Source organism: Salvelinus fontinalis, chromosome 1, assembly GCF_029448725.1.
Source record: "Salvelinus fontinalis isolate EN_2023a chromosome 1, ASM2944872v1, whole genome shotgun sequence".
Classification (NCBI taxonomy): domain Eukaryota; kingdom Metazoa; phylum Chordata; class Actinopteri; order Salmoniformes; family Salmonidae; genus Salvelinus; species Salvelinus fontinalis.
Genome location: NC_074665.1, coordinates 16460874 through 16488171, shown reverse-complemented (window position 1 = coordinate 16488171; position 27298 = coordinate 16460874). Strand labels below are relative to the sequence as shown.

Here is a 27298-nt window from a genome sequence, read left to right as displayed (position 1 = left end):
GGGATGAACTGAAAAGCGTGACCAACTTTTCACATCGTTGCAAAAATAAATGTCCCAAAATCGCACTAAACGGATATAAATTGCTATAAAACGCTTTAAATTAACTACTTTGTGATGTTTGTAACTCCTATAACGAGTGAAAAGATGACCGGAGAAATATAACAGGCTAAACTAACGCTTGGAACAGGAGAGGGTCGGTGTCTTCCACGCGCGTTACGCAGCAAGAAAAGACTTGCTAGCTAAAGGTTTTTTTCATTTGTAGGGCCTGTGAACGAGCAATCGAGCCCGTTGGAATCGTCATCACGTAAAGGCATCCAGGGGAAGACGTAAGAAGTGTCCGTATAGTCATAGCAACGACAGTGCCCGTTTAAATGACTTCAGAAAAGTGGCCAACGTTTCTCAAATCTGACTCCATGTCAGGGAAATTGCTGTAGAATGGGCTCTGTTCCACTTAGAGACAAAATTTCAACTCCTATAGAAACTATAGACTGTTTTCTATCCAATAATAATAATAATATGCATATTGTACGATCAAGGATTTTGTGGGAAGCCGTTTAAAAAATTAGCCACATTAGCATAAATAGTCTAAACAGCGCCCCCATCCCCAACAGGTTAAGACTGGCACACCGGCCAACATCACTGTCTCCTAATGTTGTGTTAAGACTGGCACACAGGCCAACATCACTGTCTCATAATGTTGTGTTAAGACTGGTACACCGGCCAACATCATTATCTAAACGTAACGGACATAAAACAGGAGCTGTGCCAGGCCCGCCACGTCTGTTGACTCACCCAGCTGTAACGCATAGAATTCACTGGCTTGTATGCGAAGCAGTAATTGTTTCAAAACATCTCCTGCCATGTCACTGATGCGTTGTGAGACAGTGTTGTTTGATGGAGGCATTGTCTGTATAGTTTTTTGGGGAATTGTCCTCCAGCATTGTCCCAGCCATATCAGCGGCAGCAGGAAGAATTAAGTCCTCCACAATAGTATGGGGCTTGCCTGTCCTGGACACTCGATAGCTCACCATATAAGACGCTTATAGCCCCTTCTTATTAATGGTATCCGTTGCTTTTATACATGTCTTACTACTCGAAAGTCGTCTTAATTCTCACTCATTCTAAATGTCTGCGCAAGAGTGAAGGTTTCATTGAGTTGTGAAATAGTACTTTTGCACATACAACACTGTGGCCGAGGAAAGGTACTACTCCCAATATAAGTGAACCCCAAATCAATGTCGTTCTCATCATAGTTGCGCCTCTTTGAGGGTCCAATGTCCCTGTCTGTTGTTCGGTGCTTTCCCAGGTAAGGGGCCAGTAGCTCTTTGGCTGCATCAGATTTACAACTGTCAGATGATGTGCTCGTGGAAGCAAAACAACTTGTGTGATCGACAGGTGCAGATGTAGTACTGCTGGTAGTAGCAGTACTCCCAGTAGAGCTGGTATGTGTCTCTATGGACTTACTTTTTTAAAGCATTTATCCATTTTCAAGCAAACGGAATGAGCAGCAGCTACGTTTGGCTACATATGAACCGTTAGTGGAATTCCCGCGAGAGAGTAACAGTTAATGTGATTGGATGTTAATTATTTGAGTAGGCTACCTGTATTTGATAATGTGTTGTTATTTTACTGAACACTAGATGGTTTAATTTTATTTTTGGCAGTGAAACAAGGCTACTTAGGCAAGAATAAAACCTTACCCTAATGTATAGCCCCATTGGAAAATATAAATGGAATGTTTGAAAATGTGAAGATTTTTTAAATGTAAATAAATACAAATTATTATTATTATTATTATTATTTTAAATCACATTTTTATTTGGCGTACCCCCGACGGCATTACGCATACCCCAGTTTGGGAATAGCTGATCTACATAAATAAACACTCAAACACCTACCGTAACCCAGCCAAGGCTCCATGGAAATCAGATCTGGTCTAACAGAAACACATGGTAATCATAATCAGTGGTCACAGTGGAACAATAAAATGACTGTATATAAGCAGACATTGACTTGAATGTGGACCTGTATGGCTTACACTGTGTGTCTGTTTGTGTAAACTGCAGTTTAATATTAGTTTGGATATATTTACATTGGTGTAAGCGGTGGGATGGTGACTTGGGGGCCATTTGGAGAGGCATGAACACGTGATGAACTTGGTGTGGCGTAGTCTAGTCTAGTGTAAGGACACGCTCTCCTGAACCGAGGGGATAGTACTGTATGAAGAACCTTGCTTAGGTAGTAGTGAGCGGGTCAGCTGTTTTTGTTCACCAGCACCTACCTGCAGTTGCTTATTTTCCATCTGCAACCTCCTGACTATAGGTGATACATTTAAAATCTGAGACCCTAACCTGCAAATACAGAAAATGCGCTGTAGAGTCAGAGATGCCGGGACTCATTTTTGACAAGGGTTGCAGGATTTTTTCGTTGTTACCTAATTTAGATAGGCATGTGTTTCTGCTTCTAATTTCCGACATTTTGGCTACTTGTTAGTCAGTCAACTGGTCTATAATAACATTCATGCAGCTTTTCTTCTCCCATTACTAGTTGCCCTAGAATACTAAATAAACCTTTGCTGACCAGAAATAAACTCAACAAAAGAAGAAACATTCTCTCACTGTCAACTGCGTTTATTTTCAGCAGATTTAACATGTGTAAATATTTGTATGACAATAACAAGATTCAACAACTGAGACATAAACTGAACAAGTTCCACAGACATGTAACTTACAGAAATGGAATAATGTGTCCCTGAACAAAGGGGGGGTCAAAATCAAAAGTAACAGTCACAGTCAGCACCAGCTGCATTAAGTACTGCAGTACTGCAGTGCATCTCCTCCTCATGGACTGCACCGGATATGCTAGTTCTTGCTGTGAGATGTTACCCCACTCCTCCACCAAGAAACCTGCAAGTTCCCGGACATTTCTGGGGGGAATGGCCCTAGCCCTCACCCTCCGATCCAACAGGTCTCAGACGTGCTCAATGGGATTGAGATCCAGGCTCTTCGCTGGCCATGGCAGAACACTGACATTCCTGTCTTGCAGGAAATCACGCACCGAACAAGCAGTATGGCTGGTGGCATGTCAGGATGAGCCTGCAGGAAGAGCCTGCAGGAATGGGCCTGCAGGAAGGGTACCACATGAGGGAGGAGGGTGTCTTCCCTGTAAAACAGAGCGTTGAGATTGCCTGAAATGACAACAAGCTATGTCCGATGATGCTGTGACACACCGCCCCAGACCATGACGGACCCTCCACCTCCAAATCGATCCCACTCCAGAGTACAGGCCTCGGTGTAACGCTCATTCCTTTGACCATAAACGCGAATCTGACCATCACCCTTGGTGAGACAAAACCGCGACTGTCTGGTCTAGCGACAGTGGTTTGTGCCCATAGGTGACGTTGTTGTCGGTGATGTCTGGTGAGGACCTGCCTTATAACAGGCCTACGAGCCCTCAGTCCAGCCTCTCTCAGCTTATTGAGGACAGTCTGAGCACTGATGGAGGGATTGTGCGTTCCTGGTGTAACTCGGGCAGTTGTTGTTGCCATCCTGTACCTGTCCCGCAGGTGTGATGTTCGGATGTACCGATCCTGTGCAGGTGTTGTTACACGTGGTCTGCCACTGCGAGGACGATCAACTGTCCGTCCTGTCTCCCTGTAGTGCTCTCTTAGGTGTCTCACAGTACGGACATTGCAATTTATTGCCCTGGCCACATCTGCAGTCCTTATGCCTCATTGCAGCATGCCTAAGGCACGTTCACGCAGATGAGCAGGGACCCTGGGCATCTTTCTTTTGGTGTTTTTCAGAGTCAGTAGAAAGGCCTCTTTAGTGTCCTAAGTTTTCATAGCTGTGACCTTAATTGCCTACCGTCTGTAAGCTGTTATTGTCTTAACGACCGTTCCACAGGTGCATGTTCATTAATTGTTTATGGTTCATTGAACAAGCATGGGAAACAGTGTTTAAACCCTTTACAATGAAGATCTGTGTAGCTATTTGGATTTTTACTAATTATCTTTGAAAGACAGGGTCCTGAAAAAGGGACGTTTCTTTTTTTGCTGAGTTTTTGTCAAACATCGATAGAATGAATGCTTCAATCTAGTTGACATCGATAAAGTTTGCACGTTCATCTTTGTTTCTCTCACACAGCAAAGATGTTTAAAAATGCAATAACAAAACAACCATTTTTTTCTCTACAAAATTTCAATTTGACCTTTTTTTTAAGGGAATTAAAAGCTGTGAAAACGACGAACATGTTTCTGATAAGATTTAAGTTCGGCTTGAATACATATTTTATGTACAGTACCAGTCAAAATTGTTACTATGTTCTACATTGTAGAATAATAGTGAAGACATCTAACTATGCAATGACACATATCTAATCATATTGTAACCAAAAAAAGTGTTAAACAAATCAACATTTATTTTATATTTGAGATCATTCAAAGTAACCACCATTTGCCTCGATGACAGCTTTGCACCCTCTTGGCATTCTCTCAACCAGCTTCATGAGGTAGTCACCTGGAATGCATTTTAATTAACAGGTGTGCTTTGTTAAGAGTTAATTTGTGGAATTTCTTTCCTTCTTAATATGTTTGAGGCAATTAGTTGTGTTGTGACAAGGTATTGATGGTATACAGAAGATTTCCCTATCTGGTAAAAGACCAAGTACATATTATGGCAAGAACAGCTCAAATAAGCAAAGAGAAACGACAGCCCACCATTACTTTAAGACATGAAGTTCAGTCAATATGGACAATCTCAACAACTTTGAAAGTTTCTTCAAGTGCAGTTGCAAAAACCATCAAGCGCTATGATGAAACTGGCTGTCATGAGGACTGCCACAGGAAAGGAAGACCCAGAGTTACTTCTGCTGCAGAGGATACGTTCATTAGATATACCAGCCTCAGAAATTGCAGCCCAAATAAATGCTTCACGTGGTTTAAGTAACAGACACATCTTAACATCAACTGTTCAGTGAAGACTGCGTGATTCAGGCCTTCATGGTCGGATTGCTGAAAAGAACCACTAATAAAGGACAGCAATAATAAGAAGAGACTTGCTTGGGCCAAGAAACACAAGCAATGGACATTAGACTGGCGGAAATCTGTCCTTTGGTCTGATGAGTCCAAATGTGCGATTTTTGGTTCCAACCACTGTATCTTTATGAGACGCAGAGTAGGTGAACGGATGATCTCTGCATGTGTGGTTCCCACCGTGAAGCATGGAGGAGGTGTGATGGTGTGGGGGTGCTTTACTGGTGACACTGTCTGTGATTTATTTAGAATTCAAGGCACACTTAACCAGCATGGTTACCACAGCATTCTGCAGTGATACGTCATCCCATCTGGTTTGAGCTTAGTGGGACTATCATTTGTTTTTCTACAGAACAATTACCCAACACACCTCCAGGCTGTGCAAGAGCTATTTGAGCAAGAAGGAGAATGAGTGAGTGCTGCATCAGATGACCTGGCCTCCACAATCACCCAACCTCAACCCAATTGAGATGGTTTGGGATGAGTTGGACTGCAGAGTGAAGGAAAAGCAGCCAACATGTGCTCGCTCAGCATATGTGGAAACTCCTTCAAGTCTTTTGGAAAAACATTCCTCATGAAGCTGGTTGAGATAATGCCAAGAGTGTGCAAAGCTGTCATCACGGCAAAGGGTGGCTACTTTGAAGAATCTAAAATCTATTTTGATTTGTTAAAAAACTTTTTGGGTTACTTCATGACTCCATATGTGTTATTTCATAGTTTTGATGTATTTACTATTATTCTACAATGTAGAAAACAGTAAAAATTCAGTTAAACCCTTGAATGAGTAGGTGTGTCCAAACTTTTGACTGGTACTGTAGTTGAAATACAATCAGCTTTTATGATGCTGATCAAAATAGCCCCTTTACAGATGGTCCCTACCCACGCATTCATTCTCTCAAGGTGCTGAAATAAATAAATTATATTTCTCCACTCCTGTTCCCGAGTCATAATGTACATTTGGTGTATCATTTTACTGGAAGAAATGCTTACTTCTACTGGAGTTAATATTATAGTAGTTTAGCTCCTCACAATCATCACACAAACATTTTTCCAAAATTTTAGACTACTGTTCTGGCCAGGCCTTCTCTTTATTTTTAACTCTCCATTTCTCCATTCTCCATTTCTCCATTGGGATTCAGACCCAAGTTAAGCGTGCATAAATGGAATGTAATTCCCTTTTTATGTACTTTTCTCTCTATACATATTCTGACCTTGAACTTAAGCATGATAATATCATGATTTTCAATTGCTATTCATTTGGGGTGGAGATCAAATACATGAAGGTGAGGAGGTGTGTCTACAGATATGCCGTATTCTGACCTTGACTTAATTCCCTAATAATTCCACCACCTTTACACACGACGAAACCATGAATAAGGTCTAGCAAACTTACTGGTTCCAAGTGAAAAAGCAACACCATTCTACATGCACTGTAATTTACAACTTGATAAGCGCTATCGACAAGAGCTAGTGTAACAGCTTACTTCCGTCCCTCTCCTCGCCCCTACCTGGGCTTGAACCAGGGACCCTCTGCACACATCAACAACTGCCACCCACGAAGCATCGTTACCCATCTCGCCACAAAAGCGGCCCTTGCAGAGCAAAGGGAACAACTACTTCAGGTCTCAGAGCGAGTGAAGTCACCGATTGAAAGGCCATTAGCGCGCACCACCGCTAACTAGCTAGCCATTTCACATCGGTTACACTCACCCCCCTTTTGACCTCCTCCTTTTCCGCAGCAACCAGTGATCCGGGTCAACAGCATCAATGTAACAGTTTAATTTCAAAATGAAATAGCTAAATGATCTATGGCAATCCTAAAACAATTCCATATGTTAGCTTAGTAGAAAACACACTCAGAATCCCACTATCTGTCAAGGTCTATATAGGAGACACTATTGTTTACATAGGGCCTAGGCATTGGCTAGAGATTAGCTGGAATAGGAGGCCGTTGCCTATTTTCCTCATGGACTTTGACAGTCCATCGATAGCAGCACTGTTTTAAATTTATAACAATGTTGCATTTCGATGACTTTAAATGGATGTACTATGTATGGTTATTCTGATCCTAGATCAGATGTTAGGATGGGTCATGGTGACAGATAACGGACTGTGCTGGTGGGTCAGGTCAGTTATGTCAGTCAGTGGCGGTCAGTGTCGTTTCAGATGAGGGAGGACAATTTCTTTTCATGAACATGGCCTTATTTTTATTACAGCATATTGGATGACTGTCATTCATATTCTGTTCTCCCAGCTCAATGTAACAGGGATAGGTTTAGGCTACTACATAATACTCAAATTGTCCCTATACCCATCATGAGGTTGCTACAACCTAGCCTATGAATGAAAGTTTACAATATAGGTGCACACAGGTCGAGAGACAGATTTGATGTGACAGACCGTGACACATGGACAGACAGGGACATTCAATACCGCCTGGCACACTCTTGCCTGCATCTAGCTTATCTAGGGTGTAATCAATAGTCCAGCAGTTGCAAACAAGAGTTTCTATTGGACAAATTCAGGTATTTTTAAAATCTGTTTTGTTCCGTTTGCTTCTGTTTAAGAAACGTTGTTCAAAAGTATCGGCGGAATGAATACACCCCTGATCACACGTAAACGCAGATCACAGTTTCATAGCAGCCACATTATTCCTTCTCACATCTACGTTATGCGCTCTCCTCCTCTCACGTTCGTTTGTGGACTTCAATGAACAACACATCAGCTGTATGTGACCAGGCGAAAAAAAACTTTCCAAGCTAAACCATGTCATAATCGCTACACACGGCCTACATTGTTGTCCCCGTATTGGCTAAAGTAACGTCCTAGTCAACATAGCTAATAGAACTAACACGTTAGTAAACCTGCTACAGTCATGCAGTAACATTACAGTGTACAGTCAGTAAGCAGTTACACCGGCGGGCCTCGGTGGCAATAAATTAGTAAAACCAAAAGCTTCCCTTGACCTGGAAGAGTTCCAGTGTTGTGTTGGATAGTCATCGCCAGCTAGCTAACACAGCATCCCTCTTTTTAAGCAGGGTGTTTCAGTAGGCTAAACTAGCTAGCAGCATATTTTATGAAATTCACTGAAGAGGATGGTCCTCCACTTCCTCCTCTGAGAAGCTTCCACTGATGTCAGTAAAGTCTGGTACATGCATCTCCGCTCCTGTATAATGTATACATGTACAATACAAAATCATGTATGTAATCACTTAATGTAGATTAAGCTCCTCCCACCTTTTTATATTCTGCTCTCTAACTCCTCCCTGAAAAGGCTGAAAGAATGTGCTTTCACTAAACATCTGGTGCTGGATGATCCATAGGTCATATTCCTGTTATATACGTGCGTGCGTGTGTCCGTCCATGCGTGCGTGCGTAAGAGAGGGTTTTGGGGTGGGGGCAGGTGAGCATGTGTGTTTTTATTTATGTATGTGTGTGAGAAGCGGGGTGCTTGGGGTATTATATACAGTATGTATGTATGGGGGAGGAGCGAGCGTGTCTACACTGCAACAGAAAACTGTAAATAGGGTACTATCAACAGTAAAATACTGTGAAATGTTTTACTGCAGCATACTATAAGTTATGGTGCATTGTGGGAAAATGTTGTGGCCTGTGAAAGAATGGCTATATTCTGATTGGTACTGTAATTCCACCCAACAGAATACAGTACCGTACCGTATTTTCTGAGCACCAAAAAACTTTTGACCACTAGTGGGTGCATGGATATTGCTAGTAAATCCTACAGTTTTCTTTGTAGCTACAATGAAATAATTTTCTTTCCGTTTGTGCATTGATTTCTACTCGTGCTTACTTTGTGTTTGTCTTGTGTTTGTTGCTATCGGAGTTCCGCTCGTGAATGTCAGCGCTCTATTACGAGTCGCACCCCCAGAAGTGTATGTACTTCCACCCACGGATGCTGGAGAAGCGTGCACCGCTTTTTCCGACTGGTTCCGTCATTTTGTCAGTTTATTGTTTTGTTTAATGAGATCTCTCACATGAAAAAATGTATACCAGTTTGACTGAGAAAGGCCAGTGAATATTATGTGATGGTAAAATACAGGGGTGCAACTTTCATTTTAGATGTGGGGCTACATCTTTTTTTTATAAAACTGCGGGGGACATGATTTATTATTAACATTATTACTTACCTTATTATTATTTACCTCATCCTAACCTCACACCTTTATTTATTTTTAAATGCATTTATTTGATCAATTTAACCTCCATTTCTGCACCTTAACTTTGCCTCCTAGCTGCCTGCTTACTATGTCATTTTCATGGAGTCGTTATGTAGGTTTTATGACAGCTCATAAAGACTGATCACTAAAGGTGTAGTAAGTACAGAGCTGTAGCAGTATACAGAATGCCTGCTGTGATGATGATGTTTAATGCTTCGATATAAATCACAGAGATAGAATCAGCCCTCACAGCCTGGTGTGTGTGTGTGTGTGTGTGTGTGTGTGTGTTTGTTGTAACAGCAATAGGATGGAACACACGTTACTTACCTCCTCTGGGTGTGGAGTATGTCTACCAGAAAGGTCAAGGAGAAGGAGAGTGTGTGTCTGGGTTTGTGCCTCTGGTGTGTTTGTGTGTGTGTGTGTGAGTGTGCTCACATGAATACTGCACGGTATCATTGCCAACCTTTTCTCTCTCGTGTTCATGCCCCCCCCCCCCTCCCATTCCAGGCTGAGGGTTCCACGTTCCTCCAGATGGGTGCATCACTGGAACAGCAGATTGTCTGCATGTTCAAGGTACAGGAATAGAATATTACATCTAAATGTAATGTTCAATTAGAGAACCCCCTTCCGCCAATCAGAATCGAATGTTCAGCAAAGCTGTGGACTAAAATGTAATGTAGATAAATCATTTTATATTGATATGTAATATAATGTCTATATTGTAGTTGATGGAGGAGTATGACTGGGGAGACTTTGTAGTCATCACAAGCATGTTGCCAGGATACGAGACATTTGTGGACTACGTCCGCTCCTACACCGACACTTCCTACTTCCTGTGGAGGCTGCAGGATATCCTGTCTCTGGAGATGTCTATCGGGACCAGCGACGTCCGCGCCAAACGCATGTTACAGCAGGTAGGAGACAGAAATGTCCAACATATATATATTTATATACAGTGGGGAGAACAAGTATTTGATATACTGCCGATTTTGCAGGTTTTCCTACTTACAAAGCATGTAGAGGTCTGTAATTTGTATCATAGGTACACTTCAACTGTGAGAGACGGAATCTAAAACAATTGTATGATTTTTAAGTAATTCATTTGCATTTTATTGCATGACATAAGTATTTGATAACCTACCAACCAGTAAGAATTCTGGCTCTCACAGACCTGTTAGTTTTTCTTTAAGAAGCCCTCCTGTTCTCCACTCATTACCTGTATTAACTGCATCTGTTTGAACTCGTTACCTGTATAAAAGACACCTGTCCACACACTCAATCAAACAGACTCCAACCTCTCCACAATGGCCAAGACCAGAGAGCTGTGTAAGGACATCAGGGTTAAATTGTAGACCTGCACAAGGCTGGGATGGGCTACAGGACAATACGCTAGCAGCTTGGTGAGAAGGCAACAACTGTTGGCACAATTATTAGAAAATGGAAGAAGTTCAAGATGACGGTCAATCACCCGGTCTGGGGCTCCATGCAAGATCTCACCTTGTGGGGCATCAATGATCATGAGGAAGGTGAGGGATCAGCCCAGAACTACACGACAGGACCTGGTCAATGACCTGAAGAGAGCTGGGACCACAGTCTCAAAGAAAACCATTAGTAACACACTACGCCGTCATGGATTAAAATCCTGCAGCGCACGCAAGGTCCCCCTGCTCAAGCCAGCGCATGTCCAGGTCCGTCTGAAGTTTGATAATGACCATCTGGATGATCCAGAGGAGGAATGGGAGAAGGTCATGTGGTCTGATGAGACAAAAATAGAGCTTTTTATTCTAAACTCCACTCGCCGTGTTTGGAGGAAGAAGGATGAGTACAACCCCAAGAACACCATCCCAACCATGAAGCATGGAGGTGGAAACATCATTCTTTGGGGATGCTTTTCTGCAAAGGGGACAGGACGACTGCACCGTATTGAGGGGAGGATGGATGGGGCCATGTATCGCGAGATCTTGGCCAACAACCTCCTTCCCTCAGTAAGAGCATTGAAGATGGGTCGTGGCTGGGTCTTCCAGCATGACAACGACCCGAAACACACAGCCAGGGCAACTAAGGAGTGGCTCCGTAAGAAGCATCTCAATAGAAAATCTTTGGAGGGAGCTGAAAGTCCGTATTGCCCAGCGACAGCGCCGAAACCTGAAGAATCTGGAGAAGGTCTGTATGGAGGAGTGGGCCAAAATCCCTGCTGCAGTGTGTACAAACATGGTCAAGAACTACAGGAAACGTATGATCTCTGTAATTGCAAACAAAGGTTTCTGTACCAAATATTATATATTATACTGTATATAAATATCAAATGCATATGTCATGCAATAAAATGCAAATTAATTACTTAAAAATCATACAATGTGATTTTCTGGAGTTTTGTTTTAGATTCCGTCTCTCACAGTTGAAGTGTACCTATGACAAAAATTACAGACCTCTACATGCTTTGTAAGTAAGAAAACCTGCAAAATCAGCAGTGTATCAAATACTTGTTCCCTCAACTGTATGTATATATATATATGAGAGAGAGAGGACTTCGATGTGTGCTTATGAAGAGGTCTGGTACACAGGGTCAGAGTTACAATTAACCTAGGGATAGGGCCGGTAGTGGTGTGTGGGTAAAATCACTGGGGAAGCCAAGCCAGGACAAAAACACATTACAACCTATTTTGGAGTTTGTGTTTCCTCTATAACCTGTTAGTTCATATGCCTTCCTACTGTGATATATAGGCCTAAGGCCGAGACAATAAGAAGACACAGTGGCAGAATAAATTCAACCACACCTTTGTTTCATCACAAAACCGGAGATTAACCTCTGTCTGGTGAAGTCCAAAAAGCATATTGTATGTAACAAAGTTACATGACCTACAGCATAGTCAAGCAAGTTAATGTTAGTCTAATACATTGACAACTAAAAGATACCAAAATCTATTTAGTCTATTCAACGTAAGCTAAATATGATGTGGCTGTCCATGGTACTGATTTCTGTGTGCGTGTGTGTGTGTGTGTGTGTGTGCGTGCGTGTGTGCGTGCGTGCGTGCTTGCAAGTCGAAAAAACATGTTGACTCACCCTGCTTGTAGAGATACCGTCCTCCCCTCTTTCATGTTACCGAAACATTCTTTGAGTCTGTCATACAGTACAGGCTTTTAGTTTTTGTTGTCCTAGACTACCTGGCTAAAATGCTTGCTCGCTAGTCTAACTTCCATTCATGGGCAACATTAGCTAGTTAACATTAGCCTTCTACATCTAGCTACATATTGAACTTCCATCCTCTCAAGCCAGGGACACAATATATGAATGAATGATTGGACTAGAATCGCTGTTATAATTGTTGGCCAGTACGGAGATATTAAGTAAAACCACAAGTTCAAATCCCTATCTCTATTCCATGGCTAATTTAGGAAAGGGTCAATTTTATCCAGCTAGCTAGCCACATGAGGACAACAACACAACGAGATGTAACAATTACATTTTTTTCTGTCAATGACATTTGGCTTTTGATGTGATGCGATTGGTCCCTAGACACTTTTTTTGGAGCGCCAGGACCATTCACAGTTGAGCTCACTAAGTTAAGCTTAACACTGATTGGCTATAACTTCATGTTGTTTCATGAAGGGAGGCCAAATGCTTGCTGGCTTCCCTTGCATTCAATGCTACCGGTGGCAACATTGTCATACTCTTTTTTGACCAGACAGCATCAGATAGATGGGCTACACATACAGAGACAGAGGGGCACTGTTTCGCTCGCTTGGATGCTTTTTCCGGTGAGATATATTCAGCCTCTTGCGAATTGAAGGACAATTATGAAACACAGAGATGGAAGATAAATGATTGAATATATATTTTGTATTATTTTTCTTTGTTCATTTTTTTTGGGAAGCCTGGCTTCCCTTGACATGAATAGACTGCACTCGATAGGGCAAGGGTTAAGGGTTGTGATATAACTGTTCCACAGGCTTAGATGTCAGAGGTTAATATTAGATACTGGCTACACTCCCATATCTGTCTCTCCCTCTAGATTGATTCCCAGGTACTCGTAGCCTACTGCTCCCATGAAGAGGCCCAGTACCTGTTCCAGGTAGCAGGGGAGGTGGGTCTATTGGGGCCTGGCTACATCTGGATCCTCCCCTCCCTCGCGTTGGGCAACACAGAGAGCCCTTCACCTAGCAGCTTCCCCATAGGAGTGATTGGCGTCATCACCGACCAATGGAGGAAGAGCCTGAGGCAGCGGGTCAGAGAGGGAGTGGCCATAGTGGCCAAAGGGGCGGAGAGTTTCAAGAGGCATCAGGGGTTCGTTCCCGAGGGACACAGCGACTGCAACACACCAGTTACACACATTAACAACAACACACTGTTCAGGTGAGTGTGAGGTCACACCCCCTCGCTCTGTGTTTGAGTGTCTATGTTTGTCGTAGCAGTAGACATACTGAACGTGTGTGTGTGTGTTTGTCGTAGCAGTAGACATACTGAACGTGTGTGTGTGTGTGTTTGTCGTAGCAGTAGACATACTGAACGTGTGTGTGTGTGTGTTTGTCGTAGCAGTAGACATACTGAAAGTGTGTGTGTGTGTTTGTCGTAGCAGTAGACATTCTGAACGTGTGTGTGTGTTTGTCGTAGCTGTAGACATACTGAACGTGTGTGTGTGTGTGTGTTTGTCGTAGCAGTAGACATACTGAACGTGTGTGTGTGTGTGTGTTTGTCGTAGCAGTAGACATACTAAACGTGTGTGTGTGTGTGTGTGTTTGTCGTAGCAGTAGACATACTGAACGTGTGTGTGTGTGTGTGTTTGTCGTAGCAGTAGACATATTGAGCGTGTGTGTGTGTTTGTCGTAGCAGAATACTGAACACGTGTGTGTGTGTGTGTGTGTGTGTGTGTTTGTCGTAGCAGTAGACATACTGAACGTGTGTGTGTGTGTGTGTGTTTGTCGTAGCAGTAGACATACTGAACGTGTGTGTGTGTGTTTGGCGTAGCAGTAGACATACTGAACGTGTGTGTGTGTGTGTGTGTGTGTGTGTGTGTGTGTTTGTCGTAGCAGTAGAAATACTGAACGTGTGTGTGTTTGTCGTAGCAGTAGAAATACTGAACGTGTGTGTTTGTCGTAGCAATTGACATACTGAACGTGTATGTGTCTGTGTTCTAGACACATGCTGAACGTGACATGGGAGCATAAGGACCTGTCGTTTAATAGTGATGGTTACCTGACAAACCCTTCCATGGTCATCATCGCTCTGAACAGAGACAGACAGTGGGACAAGGTACTGAACGAGTGTGTGTGTGTGTATGTGTGGACCATGAAACAACCAACCCAGCACTGCCATATTGCATGCCCTGCCTCAAAATAACTTGCATACATGAATGTAATCAATATATTGTTTCATCCGGTTAATTACAAACTACCAGTGTTGCTGATGATGTGGTGTACTGTTATCTCCCATGGCGGTGTCCCGCCCTTCTCCCAAGGGTACGCACACGCACACGCACACCTGTCTCCCAAGGGTAGCCAGAGAGGGTGTAGGTCTACAAAGAGTAATCTCACTGCTACTGTTGAACTCATTTATTCCTGCCCTGCCACAGCAAGACTACTTTATCACTGTCACTGGCTGGCAGGTGTGTTTGTGTGCATGTGTTTCGTGACTGTGCAGACCGAACACAAAGTCTGGCAATGCTCCGGAGTTCCCACAGTCATTCACTGCCCCATGTCATCTAGCTCATTCGTCAGTGAGAATGTGGCAGTGGGCACTTGCACACTGAGTGGACAAAACATTAAGAACACCTGCTCTTTCCATGACAGACTGACCAGGTGACTCCAGGTGAAAGCTATGATCCCTTATTGATGTCACTTGTTAAATCCACTTCAATCAGTGTAGATGAAGGGGAGGAGACAGGTTAAAGAAAGATTTTTAAGCCTTGAGACAATTGAGACATAGATTGTTGATGTGTGCCATTCAGAGGGTGAATGGGCAAGACAAAATATTTAAGTGCCTTTGAATGAGGTATTGTAGCAGGTGCCGCTGCTGGGTTTTTCACGCTCAACAGTTTCCTGTGTGTATCAAGAATGGTCCACCACCCAAAGGACATCCTGCCAACTTGACACAACTGTGGGAAGCATTGGAGTCAACATGGGCCAACATCCCTGTGGAATGTTTTTCGACACCTTGTAGAGTTCATTTCCAACGAATTGAAGCTGTTCTGAGGTGGGGGTGTGGAGGGGTGCAACTCAATACTAGGAAGGTGTTCCTAATGTTTGGTTTACTCAGTGTATATGTGTTTGTGGTGTGACATGTCCATTTCTTACCCTCTCTTTTTGACACACTGACAGCACTACACGCTAATGTTTTACTAAGTCAGGGGAACCATCATCCTATCTAATTTTTTACTAAGTCAGGGGAACCATCATCCTATCTAATGTTTTACTAAGTCAGGGGGAACCATCATCCTATCTAATTTTTTACTAAGTCAGGGGGAACCATCATCCTATCTAATTTTTTACTAAGTCAGGGGAACCATCATCCTATTTAATGTTTTACTAAGTCAGGGGAACCATCATCCTATCTAATGTTTTACTAAGTCAGGGGAACAATCATCCTATCTAATGTTTTACTAAGTCAGGGGAACCATCATCCTATCTAATGTTTTACTAAGTCAGGGGGAACCATCATCCTATCTAATGTTTTACTAAGTCAGGGGAACAATCATCCTATCTAATGTTTTACTAAGTCAGGGGAACCATCATCCTATCTAATGTTTTTACTAAGTCAGGGGGAACCATCATCCTATCTAATGTTTTTACTAAGTCAGGGGGAACCATCATCCTATCTATTGTTTTTACTAAGTCAGGGGAACCATCATCCTATCTAATGTTTTTACTAAGTCAGGGGGAACCATCGTCCTATCTAATGTTTTACTAAGTCAGGGGAACCATCATCCTATCTAATGTTTTACTAAGTCAGGGGAACCATCATCCTATCTAATGTTTTTACTAAGTCAGGGGAACCATCATCCTATCTAATGTTTTACTAAGTCAGGGGCAACCATCATCCTATCTAATGTTTTACTAAGTCAGGGGAACCATCATCCTATCTAATGTTTATACTAAGTCAGGGAGAAACATCATCCTATCTAATGTTTTACTAAGTCAGGGGAACCATCATCCTATCTAATGTTTTACTAAGTCAGGGAAACCATCATCCTATCTAATGTTTTACTAAGTCAGGGGAACCATCATCCTATCTAATGTTTTACTAAGTCAGGGGCAACCATCATCCTATCTAATGTTTTACTAAGTCAGGGGAACCATCATCCTATCTAATGTTTATACTAAGTCAGGGAGAAACATCATCCTATCTAATGTTTTACTAAGTCAGGGGAACCATCATCCTATCTAATGTTTTACTAAGTCAGGGGAACCATCATCCTATCTAATGTTTATACTAAGTCAGGGAGAAACATCATCCTATCTAATGTTTTACTAAGTCAGGGGAACCATCATCCTATCTAATGTTTTACTAAGTCAGGGAGAAACATCATCCTATCTCCCTCTCTTCTTTCCTATTTTCTTTTCGTGGGGGAAGGGAAGATAGAGAGAGTATAAAGGGAGGGGGCAGGGAGGATAGATAAAGTTTAAAGGGGGGTAAGGATAAGAGTTGTAAAAGTGATTGATTTTAAAAAACTGCCAGAGAAAAGTTCATAGCAGTTCAAAACAGCATTGAGATTCATAGAGTCAGACACAATAGTGTGGGTTATTTACACTCTACTGTGTCTTTCAATAGTGTTGTAGCTATTTGTACTTTGTTATATGCCTAGTAAATTCCCCTGTGTTACATTCAGCCAGTCCACCTATGATTCCCAGTTGTATCAATAATGGTCCACCACCCAAAGGAGATCCAGCCAACTTGACACAACTGTGGGAAGCGTTGGAGCCAACATGGGGCCAGCATCCCTGTGTTACATTCAGCCAGGTCCCCTGGGATTCGAAGTTAGTATTCGACAACCATCCATGTCTGAGTACATTGAGAGATGAGATGGAAACCGGCAATTAGGGGCAACAATAAGCGCCGTTACCTTCAAGTTGGTTTCGGTTTTGCTAGGGCGTTGGAGAATGGCGGATGGGCGTAAGCATCTGTCTCTGGTGCCAAAGGTTGCATGTTTGAAATCTTAAGGTTAGGTATTAACTCTGAATGGTTAAGGCAAGGGTTACGTTTTGGGATAGACGTAAAACAAAAATGAATAAAAATAACGTTCCATCGCTGGATTTGAACGTGTAACCTTTAGGACCAGAGGCAGATCCTTCTGAAGTTCTGAGCATCTGCCTCTGGTGTATGTTTGAATCCAGTGATCGAAAGTTGATTTTGAGATTTTTGTTTTAAGCCTATCCCAAACTCTTAACCCTAACCTTAAAAAATTGGAGTTAATGCCTGACCTTAACCTTAAATAGATTGAAATTTGGAACAATTTCAAAATATTGCATTTAATTAACATGAATGAACATCTAATTCTGACGTGAGTCTGTGAGAGCTATTTGGTTACATTAACACTGAAAGTGTGGATCTGTATAGACATTAAACTGTGTTGAATTAACACTAAAGCTTTATTGGCATATTTCCCAGAATACCTTGCCTTTCAAGTGAATTGTAGTTACCACCCATGACTAGATTTATTAGTGACAGACAGATTATTGTTGCATACATCCATTTTCTGTCCTGGGGACTTCAGTAAGAAAGTTTTTAAATGAATGTGTCATTATTACTTAAGTAGTAATCCTTGAAAAGCTGGTGTTTGGAGGAAACGCTGGTCTGAGTGTTCTTAGGCACGAGACAAAGTTGAGGGCTGGCAAACTCTGTCAATATAGCCTCCAAACACTGGCTTCTTGGGCATTACCACTGTTATTTTGATTAATTTATTCATATTATTTCATGCCACCACAATATAAACTATTAGCCTATTTATTACCTTACCTCCTTACTTCATTTGCACATACTGCATACAGATTTTTCTATTGTGTTGTTGACTGTACGTTTGTTTATCCCATGTGTAACTCTGTGTTGTTGTTTTTGTCACACTGCTTTGCTTTATCTTGGCCAGGTCGCAGTTGTAAATGAGAACTTGTTCTCAACTGGCCTACCTGGTTAAATAAAGGTGGGGGAAAAAAAAATTCTGACACTAATCTGGGGTTGCTACCCAAGCTGGCTCGTCGTTCATTCTATTAGTTCGGTTGCCAGAGACACTACCAAGTCGTTCAGTCTTTTTGTTCTGTATCTGTGGACGCGACCCAGTTGTTGGTTCAAAATGTTCCATTGCCATACTGGCTGGCCGTGTTCTTATCTCTTGCTTGCTAGCTAGCCAACTATTGCTAACTTACAGTCACGTCAAACAGTGCAGCCTGAATAACAGCAAAGTAGCTGCAATTGCGTTTGTTTAAGCTATTTTTTAGTGAAATTTATTTTGATACATCCATAACAATTAGCTAATGAGGCACACTTTTGCCTGGTTTAATGTGCTCTCTCGTCAGGACACTGTTGTTCAGAGGAGCTAGCCAACAACACAGCTAACACAATAATCACTTCTAACTGAAGCTGGAAAGACAGCAAACTAGCAGCACATCATTTAATTTGACCTGTTTTCTATTGATAGTTCTTTGTATGTGTATAAAAAATTATGCTGATTCATGATTTCAACTGGCTGAGAAAAGATGTCTGCCTCTCTGTCACGTCCTGACCCTGGCACATTCATTACTATGGGACATCTGGTGTTGAATATTGAAACAATGTTGCAAATTTCAGAGAGACAGACAGCAAAGTTTATACAAATCTCCGCTGTTGAAAATGAAATGCTAGTCTAAAAGAAATGTGAGATAATGTCTAGGTGCTTTTTATAGTGGATATCAAGTTGCCTGGCTGGGTTGATGAGACAGTGGATTGCGCAGTCAGATGGAACAGAGTAAATAGGTATTTTAACGTCATAGATTTAGCCGGTGGTAACTTTTGGAATAGATATCGTCTGGGAATGCGGTTTTAACCAATCAGCATTCAGGAATCGACCCCCGTTGTATAAAATATAAGCATTTAATACAATATGTATTTCATAATGCCTTATTTTGAGGCCTTACACCAACAAATATGTGTTGTTTCAATGACCCAACTACTGGGTTGCAGACATTGGGTCAGTTCTATATTTATACATTTAAAAAAAAAGCAAGTTTGGTTTGTTGCTTGGCTTAGTAGGGGCATGGCTTTCAGGGAGTTTTTTTTGGCAACCCATGAGGGTAAATGTCATTTCTGTTCATCTGTTCTGTTGAATTGTAATCACATGTCATGGTCAAACACTGCCATTTTTGTAGCTTTCATGAAGCTTACAGAAGTGTATGAATTCCTTGAAAACCTGTGCAAATTCCACTGTGATTTCCCCAATAAGACAGTAACTTGGGCTGTTGGTCATCAGTCAGGAAGGCAGTCAAATTTAACGTGGCTGTTAAATCATGATAATTAGGCTTCTCCAAGCTCTGATGCTGCTGCTGTCATTAGTAGCCTACCAAACTTGCTAACTACCTGGTACTCAGCACTGTATTGTCCCTCTAATCCCTCTGACATCAATGCAAATGTTTTTGAAAATCTAATCAACCACTTAATGAGAGCCCATGAGCTCATGTTGCACAACATTTCTATAGGCTATGCAGTTGAGGGAGAAACAGTGATGGCCGCTAATAGAAAGAGGAGGATCCCATCAGCTTTCTATAGACTAGGCCTATGAAATGTATTTCTCAACTTTCCTAATATAAAGCACATTGCTTATATTTAATAAGGTTTGTATCACAACTAAAGCAGCCAAATAACTTCTTAAAATTAAGCACATTAATCAGCTTTACAAGGGGTGTAGAGACTAACTGGCATATACAGTTGAAGTCAGAAGTTTACATACACCTTAGCCAAATGCATTTAAACTCAGTTTTTCACAATTCTTGACATTTAATCCTAGTAGAAATTCCCTAGGTCAGTTAGGATTACCACTTTATTTTAAGGATGTGAAATGTCAGAATGATAGTAGAGAGAATTATTTCTTTCAGTTTTTATTTCTTTCATCACACTCCTAGTGGGTCAGAAGTTTACATACACTCAATTAGTTTTTGGTAGCATTACCTTTAAATTGTTTAACTTGGGTCAAACGTTTTGGGTAGCCTTCCACAACCTTCCCACAATAATTAGGGTGAATTTTGGCCCATTCCTCCTGACAGAGCTGGTGTAACTGAGTCAGGTTAGGCCTCCTCGCTCGCACACGCTTTTTCAGTTCTGCCCACACATTTTCTATAGGGTTGAGGTCAGGGCTTTCTGATGTCCACTCCAATACCTTGACTTTGTTGTCCTTAAGCCATTTTGCCACAGCTTTGGAAGTATGCTTAGGGTCATTGTCCATTTGGAAGACCCATTTGCGACCAATCTTTAACTTCTGACTGATGTCTTGATATGTTGCTTCAATATATCCACATAATTTTCCTGCCTCCTGATGCCATCTATTTTGTGAAGTGCCACAGTCCCCCCTGCACCAAAGCAACCCCACAACATGATGCTGCCACCCCCGTGCTTCACAGTTGGGATGGTGTTCTTTGGCTTGCAAGCTTCCCTCTTTTTCCTCCAAACATAATGATGGTCATTATGGCCAAACAGTCCTATTTTTGTTTCATCTTTGTCCCCATGTGTAGTTGCAAACCATAGTCTGGCATTTTATGGCAGTTTTGGAGCAGTGGCTTCTTCCTTGCTGAATGGCCTTTCAGGTTATGTCGATATAGGATTCGTTTTACTGTGGATATAGATACTTTTGTACCGGTTTCCTCCAGCATCTTCACAAGGTCCTTTGCTGTTGTTCTGGGATTTATTTGCACTTTTTGCACCAAAGTACATTCATCTCTAGGAGACAGAGCGTGTCTCCTTCCTGAGCGGTATGACGGCTGCGTGGTCCCATGGTGTTTACAGTTGCGTACTATTGTTTGTACAGATGAACGTGGTACCTTCAGGCTTTTGGAAATTGCTCCCAAGGATGAACCAGACTTGTGGAGGTCTACAATTTTGTGGGGGTCTTGGCTGATTTCTTTTGATTTTCCCATAATGTCAAGCAAAGAGGCACTGAGTTTGAAGGTAGGCCTTGAAATACATCCACAGGTACACCTTCAATTGACTCAAATGATGTCAATTAGCCTATCAGAAGCTTCTAAATCCGTGACATAATTTTCTGGAATTTTCCAAGCTGTTTAAAGGCACAGTCAACTTGGTGTATGTAAACTTCTGACCCACTGGAATTGTGATACAGTGAACTTTAAGTGAAATAATCTGTCTGTAAACAATTGTTGGAAAAATGACTTGTGTCATGCACAAAGTAGATGTCCTAACTGACTTGCCAAAACTATAGTTTGTTAACAAGAAATTTGTGGAGTGGTTGAAAAACAAGTTTTAATGACTCCAACCTAAGTGTTTGTAAACTTCCGACTTCAACTGTATAAGCAGCGTGTAAGTTTCAAGTTTGGGGAAGATAGTTTCCACCATAAAAATGCACTTTTACAATATATGGTAATTGTGTTTTCCGCTAATGGAACATTTTGCGCTTATAGCCTGCTACCATGTGCACATTGCTATGCTTATAATGTGATGAAAAAGCCTAACAGTTTATCAAACATTTTAAGCAAAACATTCTGATCTGTTGTGTCAGCCACATTGCATAAACGTTTATTTCATGCTAGTGGTTGTATTAATTTGGGATCTATCACATCCCACAACTGTCCCAGACTATGTTTGGAATATGTATTTCTCATACAGAATAGAATAGGTTCGACTTTTGTACTATGGGGGGGTAGTAGATTTAAATAGGCTATTGCTTTTCGTTTGTCCTACTCATCTTGTTGGCTGACCTAAAGTAAATGTGGACAGTTCTTCCAGTATGCGCCTCGGGATTGGATAAGGACGCGCGCACTTGCGTCCCTGATGTGTCTGTCTTCATTTGTAGCCTGTGAGAAAGATTAGATCACGTGACAGAGAGTCATGTGAGCGAGAGGCGCTTCTGAATGCGCAGCACACTCATGGTGAAGGGCAAACACAGCACTCCGGGTCGCAAAAGGCATGGGGTTTTTAGGGGACATTTCCACCACAAAGGGGATTCCACGGTGAAATTCGAGGCATTATCAAGTGCTTGTGAAATTGTGAATGAGAGACTATTGGAGTGTGTGCAGCCTGCGCAAAAAACAAAGCAGAGCTCATGCCTTTCAAGTGACTTTTTTCAAATCATCATTAGTCTTTCATCATGCAGCCTTACAATGTATTAAAAATCTAAACATATAGCCCAATGTTTGTAGAACAACTAAAGTTACATTCGTAACTCTAAATTAAGCATATAGGAGAACCTGTTTCTTTGTTAACAGCTCAACACAGAATAGCAGCATGTGCACAGCCTCAAATCATTTGCAGCCAATATTTATATTTTATTCAGCTTTGTTTAATTGTATTCTTCATACTATAAAATAATGCCATGGAATTATAAGCAAATCTTGTCTTGTAAATGAACTAGTATAGCCCACAGCCATTTGGCATAGCCACATCAGGACCTAACATAAGGACAACTCAGAGTACGCTATTCTGTTCTTCTGCAATGGACTACATTTTCTTCATGTCATGCTGCTTTAGACCTGTCTAAAATAAATAATGGATGTATTATGATGGTGTAGGCTATATTGCATGGATTTATTAGACTTTTTAAAATGGAAGCCATGAGAGGCTAAATGTGTTTATGTTAATTAACTTTGTGACCGCCACAACCCTAATAGTAACCACTTTGTTGCAATATGTCAAAAATTAGGTTAATCTTTTTTTATTCGAATATGTAATGTGCAATAACATTAAGAGAAAATGTAACATGATCAGCAGTAATGACTTTCCCTCTGAATGGTGGCCAAAATAAATACAGAAAATCCACACATCCTGAAAATAACACACGATAACATCAAATAAAGACCCAGCAGCTCAGTCAAAACAGAATTAAAGTGAATAAAATCCCAGTTCATGGTTAAATTAACCAATTTCTGAGGAATTTGTACAACCCAACATACATGATATTAGTTTGTAAAGTCATGAGTAATTACAATTTAATTTTGGATTGAGAGCTCCGATATGTTATAAACTGGAACAACCATTTTAGTAGTGGTTACAAAAAAATCTATTTTACATATTGCATTAGTTTAGAAAATGTATATTGTTTATATTCGAGAAGCATAACATGAATTAATCCATCAATGTACATGCAAAAACATAGATACTGAAACAAACAATTCTTAAAACCAACCTGCAGTAGAGCATGCTGGGAAATATGATAAAGATGGGCGTGGTTTTGGTTCAACTCTGGTTATTAACACCAACAATGGGGTTATTTTACACCAAGGAGTGGTAATCCAACATTTACAGAGTTGCTTGTTATGTTTAGATTGTAGTCTCTCAAAATAAGGCTTTATGAAATACATATTGTGTTGTGCTAAATTATAAAATCTACAAAATAACATATTCGCTCAGGATCTCACTTGGTAACATCCCGGGGACAAACAAGTGATTAATGCAACAATCATGTCTCTGTCACTAACAAATACGGTCCTGGGTGGTAAACTCTACAATTAGCTCGAAAAGGCATTCTGGGAAATAAGGTTTTACACTAAGTAGTAGTAGTAGTAAGTAGTGTGTTCATTTAACACTTTCCAGTGTCTATACAGTTCCACACTTTCAGTGTTCATTTAACACTTTCCAGTGTCTATACAGGTCCACACTTTCAGTGTTCATTTAACATTCTTACATTTACATTTTAAGTCATTTAGCAGACGCTCTTATCCAGAGCGACTTACAAATTGGAAAGTTCATACATATTCATCCTGGTCCCCCCATGGGAATTGAACCCTGGTCCCCCCGTGGGAATTGAACCCACAACCCTGGCGTTGCAAGCGCCATGCTCTACCAACTGAGCCACACGGGACTCTGCCATCTCTCTTCTTAGTTTTGATTTAACACTGGAGAATTTTCTGTGTATAAATCAGCAGAGCTATGACTGGGGGGATGGAGTGGGGAGCTCCAGGGATGGGATGCTGGGTGACAAATGAAGCCCCACTAGGGTTAAGCGAGGGCAGGTTCTTAACCGGGGATCATTGTGTCGGAGCTCGGCTCTGGGTCACAATCCTGGATCAGCCCGTCTCAGATCTACAGCACAGAGTTTAATCCACTTTCATGTACTCTTCCTCCTACTCATTCTGTCCCTCTCTCTTCCTACTCTCTCCCTCTATCTCTCTAACTCTGCCACCTCTCTCTTCCTACTCTCTCCCCCTATCTCTCTAACTCTGCCACCTCTCTCTTCCTACTCTCTCCCTCTATCTCTCTAAATCTGCCATCTCTCTCTCTCCAACTCTGCCACCTCTCTCTTCCTACTCTCTCTCTCTATCTCTCTAACTCTGCCATCTCTCTCTCTTTCTACTCTCTCCCTCTACCTCTCTAAATCTGCCATCTCTCTCTCTCTCTCTCTCTCTCTCTCTCTCTCTCTCTCTAACTCTGCCATCTCTCGCTCCCTTTATCTCTCTAACTCTGCTATCTCTCTCTCTCCCTCTATCTCTCTAACTCTACCATCTCTCTCTCGTCCTCTATCTCTCTAACTCTGCCATCTCTCTCTCTTCCTACTCTCTCCCTCTATCTCTCTAACTCTGCCACCTCTCTCTTCCTACTCTCTCCCTCTATCTCTCTAACTCTGTCATCTCTCTCTCTTCCTACTCTCTCTCTCTATCTCTCTAACTCTGCCATCTCTCTCTCCCTCTATCTCTCTAACTCTGCCAACTCTCTCTCTCCCTCTATCTCTCTAACTCTGCCATCTCTCTCTCTTCCTACTCTCTCTCTCTATCTCTCTAACTCTGCCATCTCTCTCTCCCTCTATCTCTCTAACTCTGCCATCTCTCTCTCTCCCTCTATCTTTCTAACTCTGCCAACTCTCTCTCTCCCTCTATCTTTCTAACTCTGCCATCTCTCTCTCTCCCTCTATCTTTCTAACTCTGCCATCTCTCTCTCTCCCTCTATCTCTCTAACTCTGCCATCTCTCTCTCTCCCTCTATCTCTCTAACTCTGCCATCTCTCTCTCTCCCTCTATCTCTCTAACTCTGCCAACTCTCTCTCTCCCTCTATCTCTCTAACTCTGCCATCTCTCTCTCTTCCTACTCTCTCTCTCTATCTCTCTAACTCTGCCATCTCTCTCTCCCTCTATCTCTCTAACTCTGCCATCTCTCTCTCTCCCTCTATCTTTCTAACTCTGCCAACTCTCTCTCTCCCTCTATCTTTCTAACTCTGCCATCTCTCTCTCTCCCTCTATCTTTCTAACTCTGCCATCTCTCTCTCTCCCTCTATCTCTCTAACTCTGCCATCTCTCTCTCTCCCTCTATCTCTCTAACTCTGCCATCTCTCTCTCTCCCTCTATCTCTCTAACTCTGCCATCTCTCTCTCTCTCCCTCTATCTCTCTAACTCTGCCATCTCTCTCTCTCCCTCTCTCTCTCTCTCTCTCTCTCAACCTCTCAACCTCTCTCTCTCTCTCTCTCTCCCTCAATACCCTCTCTCTCTCTCTCTCGCTACCCCCGCCACTCCCCCCAGGTGGGGACATTAGAGCGGGGTATCCTCCAGGTGCGTTATCCGGTGTGGCCTCGATATGGCAGTTTTCTCGAGCCGGTATCAGATGATCGCCACCTGACGGTAGCCACTCTGGAGGAGAGGCCCTTCGTCATCGTAGAGAACGTGGACCCCGACACGGGAACCTGTGTACGCAACACCGTGCCCTGCCGACGCCAGTCCAACCGCACCGAGAGGTATGCACGCACTCACTCACACACAAAACAACATGCAAATGGAAGATTTATGCTCACACAACAGCCTGCACATATCTGGTAAGCACATACTGGATGGTACATTTTGAGACCAGGACGTTTATATATATTTATATATATATATATACATACACACACACACACACACACACACACACACACACACACACACACACACACACACACACACACACACACACACACACACACACACACACACACACACACACACACACACACACACACACACACACACTGTTAAGCTGTTGTCAGAGCACACAGCAGTTGTGTGATCACTAAAGCGGTGTCAAACCAAGTGCATAAAAACACGTGAGATGGCTTACTAACAGGAGGCAACCACAAGACAACCACAGTACAACCACAAGACAACCACAGTACAACCACAGTACAACCACAGTACAACCACAAGACAACCACAGTACAACCACAGTACAACCACAAGACAATTATAATACAACCATGACACATCTTTTACACACCTGTAATATACCTGCTGTACGTCCCTTTGACATTCACATGAGTCACACATCAATTATGGATCCACTGTGTGTGTGTTTGTGTGTGCAAGACTTGAATCCATACACGACATAACACCGCTGGCATATTCATGGAAGTGTGTTTGTGTGTGTGTGTGCGTGCTGTCTGTGTGTGTGTCAGTGTGGCATATTAATGGTGGAAAGATGTGTGGGGAGAGTGGTTGAGTGCGATGGCACATTGATTGGCCGTAAAGAAGATTTATCTGCCAACGCTGGCACATCTATCATGGTAGAATAGAAACAACACAACTCTCTCTCTCTCTCTCTCTCTCTCTCTCTCTCTCTCTCTCTCTCTCTCTCTCTCTCTCTCTCTCTCTCTCTCTCTCTCCTCTCTCTCCTCTCTCTCTCTCTCTCTCTCTCTCTCTCTCCTCTCTCTCTCTCTCTCTCTCTCTCTCTCTCTCTCTCTCTCTCTCTCTCTCTCTCTCTCTCTCTCTCTCTCTCTCTCTCTCTCTCTCTCTCTCTCTTTCCCCTCTCTCTCTCTCTCTTTCCCCTCTCTCTCTCTTTCCCCTCTCTCTCTCTCCCTCCCTCCCCACCCTGCTTGAGTTGCAATCAACACTCCCGAGCTACTAGGGAAAAACAGAGAGAGCGAGCATGAGAGAGCGAGCATGAGAGAGCGAGCATGAGAGAGAGAGCGTGAGCAAGATAAGGAGAAAGGAGAGTTAATGAA

At 42.2% G+C, this 27298-nt stretch overlaps 1 protein-coding gene across 3 annotated transcripts in view; it reads left to right on the top strand.

Moving 5' to 3' along the window:
• LOC129820869 (glutamate receptor ionotropic, NMDA 2C-like) overlaps positions 1-27298 on the top strand; it is a 93610-nt gene that overhangs the window by 51030 nt on the left and 15282 nt on the right. For all 3 annotated transcript variants that reach the window (XM_055878050.1, XM_055878136.1, XM_055877965.1), the window contains 5 exons: positions 9718-9783; positions 9936-10124; positions 13224-13564; positions 14347-14461; positions 25845-26056. In XM_055878050.1, the coding sequence (XP_055734025.1) occupies positions 9718-9783; positions 9936-10124; positions 13224-13564; positions 14347-14461; positions 25845-26056 (923 nt within the window). The remainder of the gene's footprint in view (positions 1-9717; positions 9784-9935; positions 10125-13223; positions 13565-14346; positions 14462-25844; positions 26057-27298) is intronic.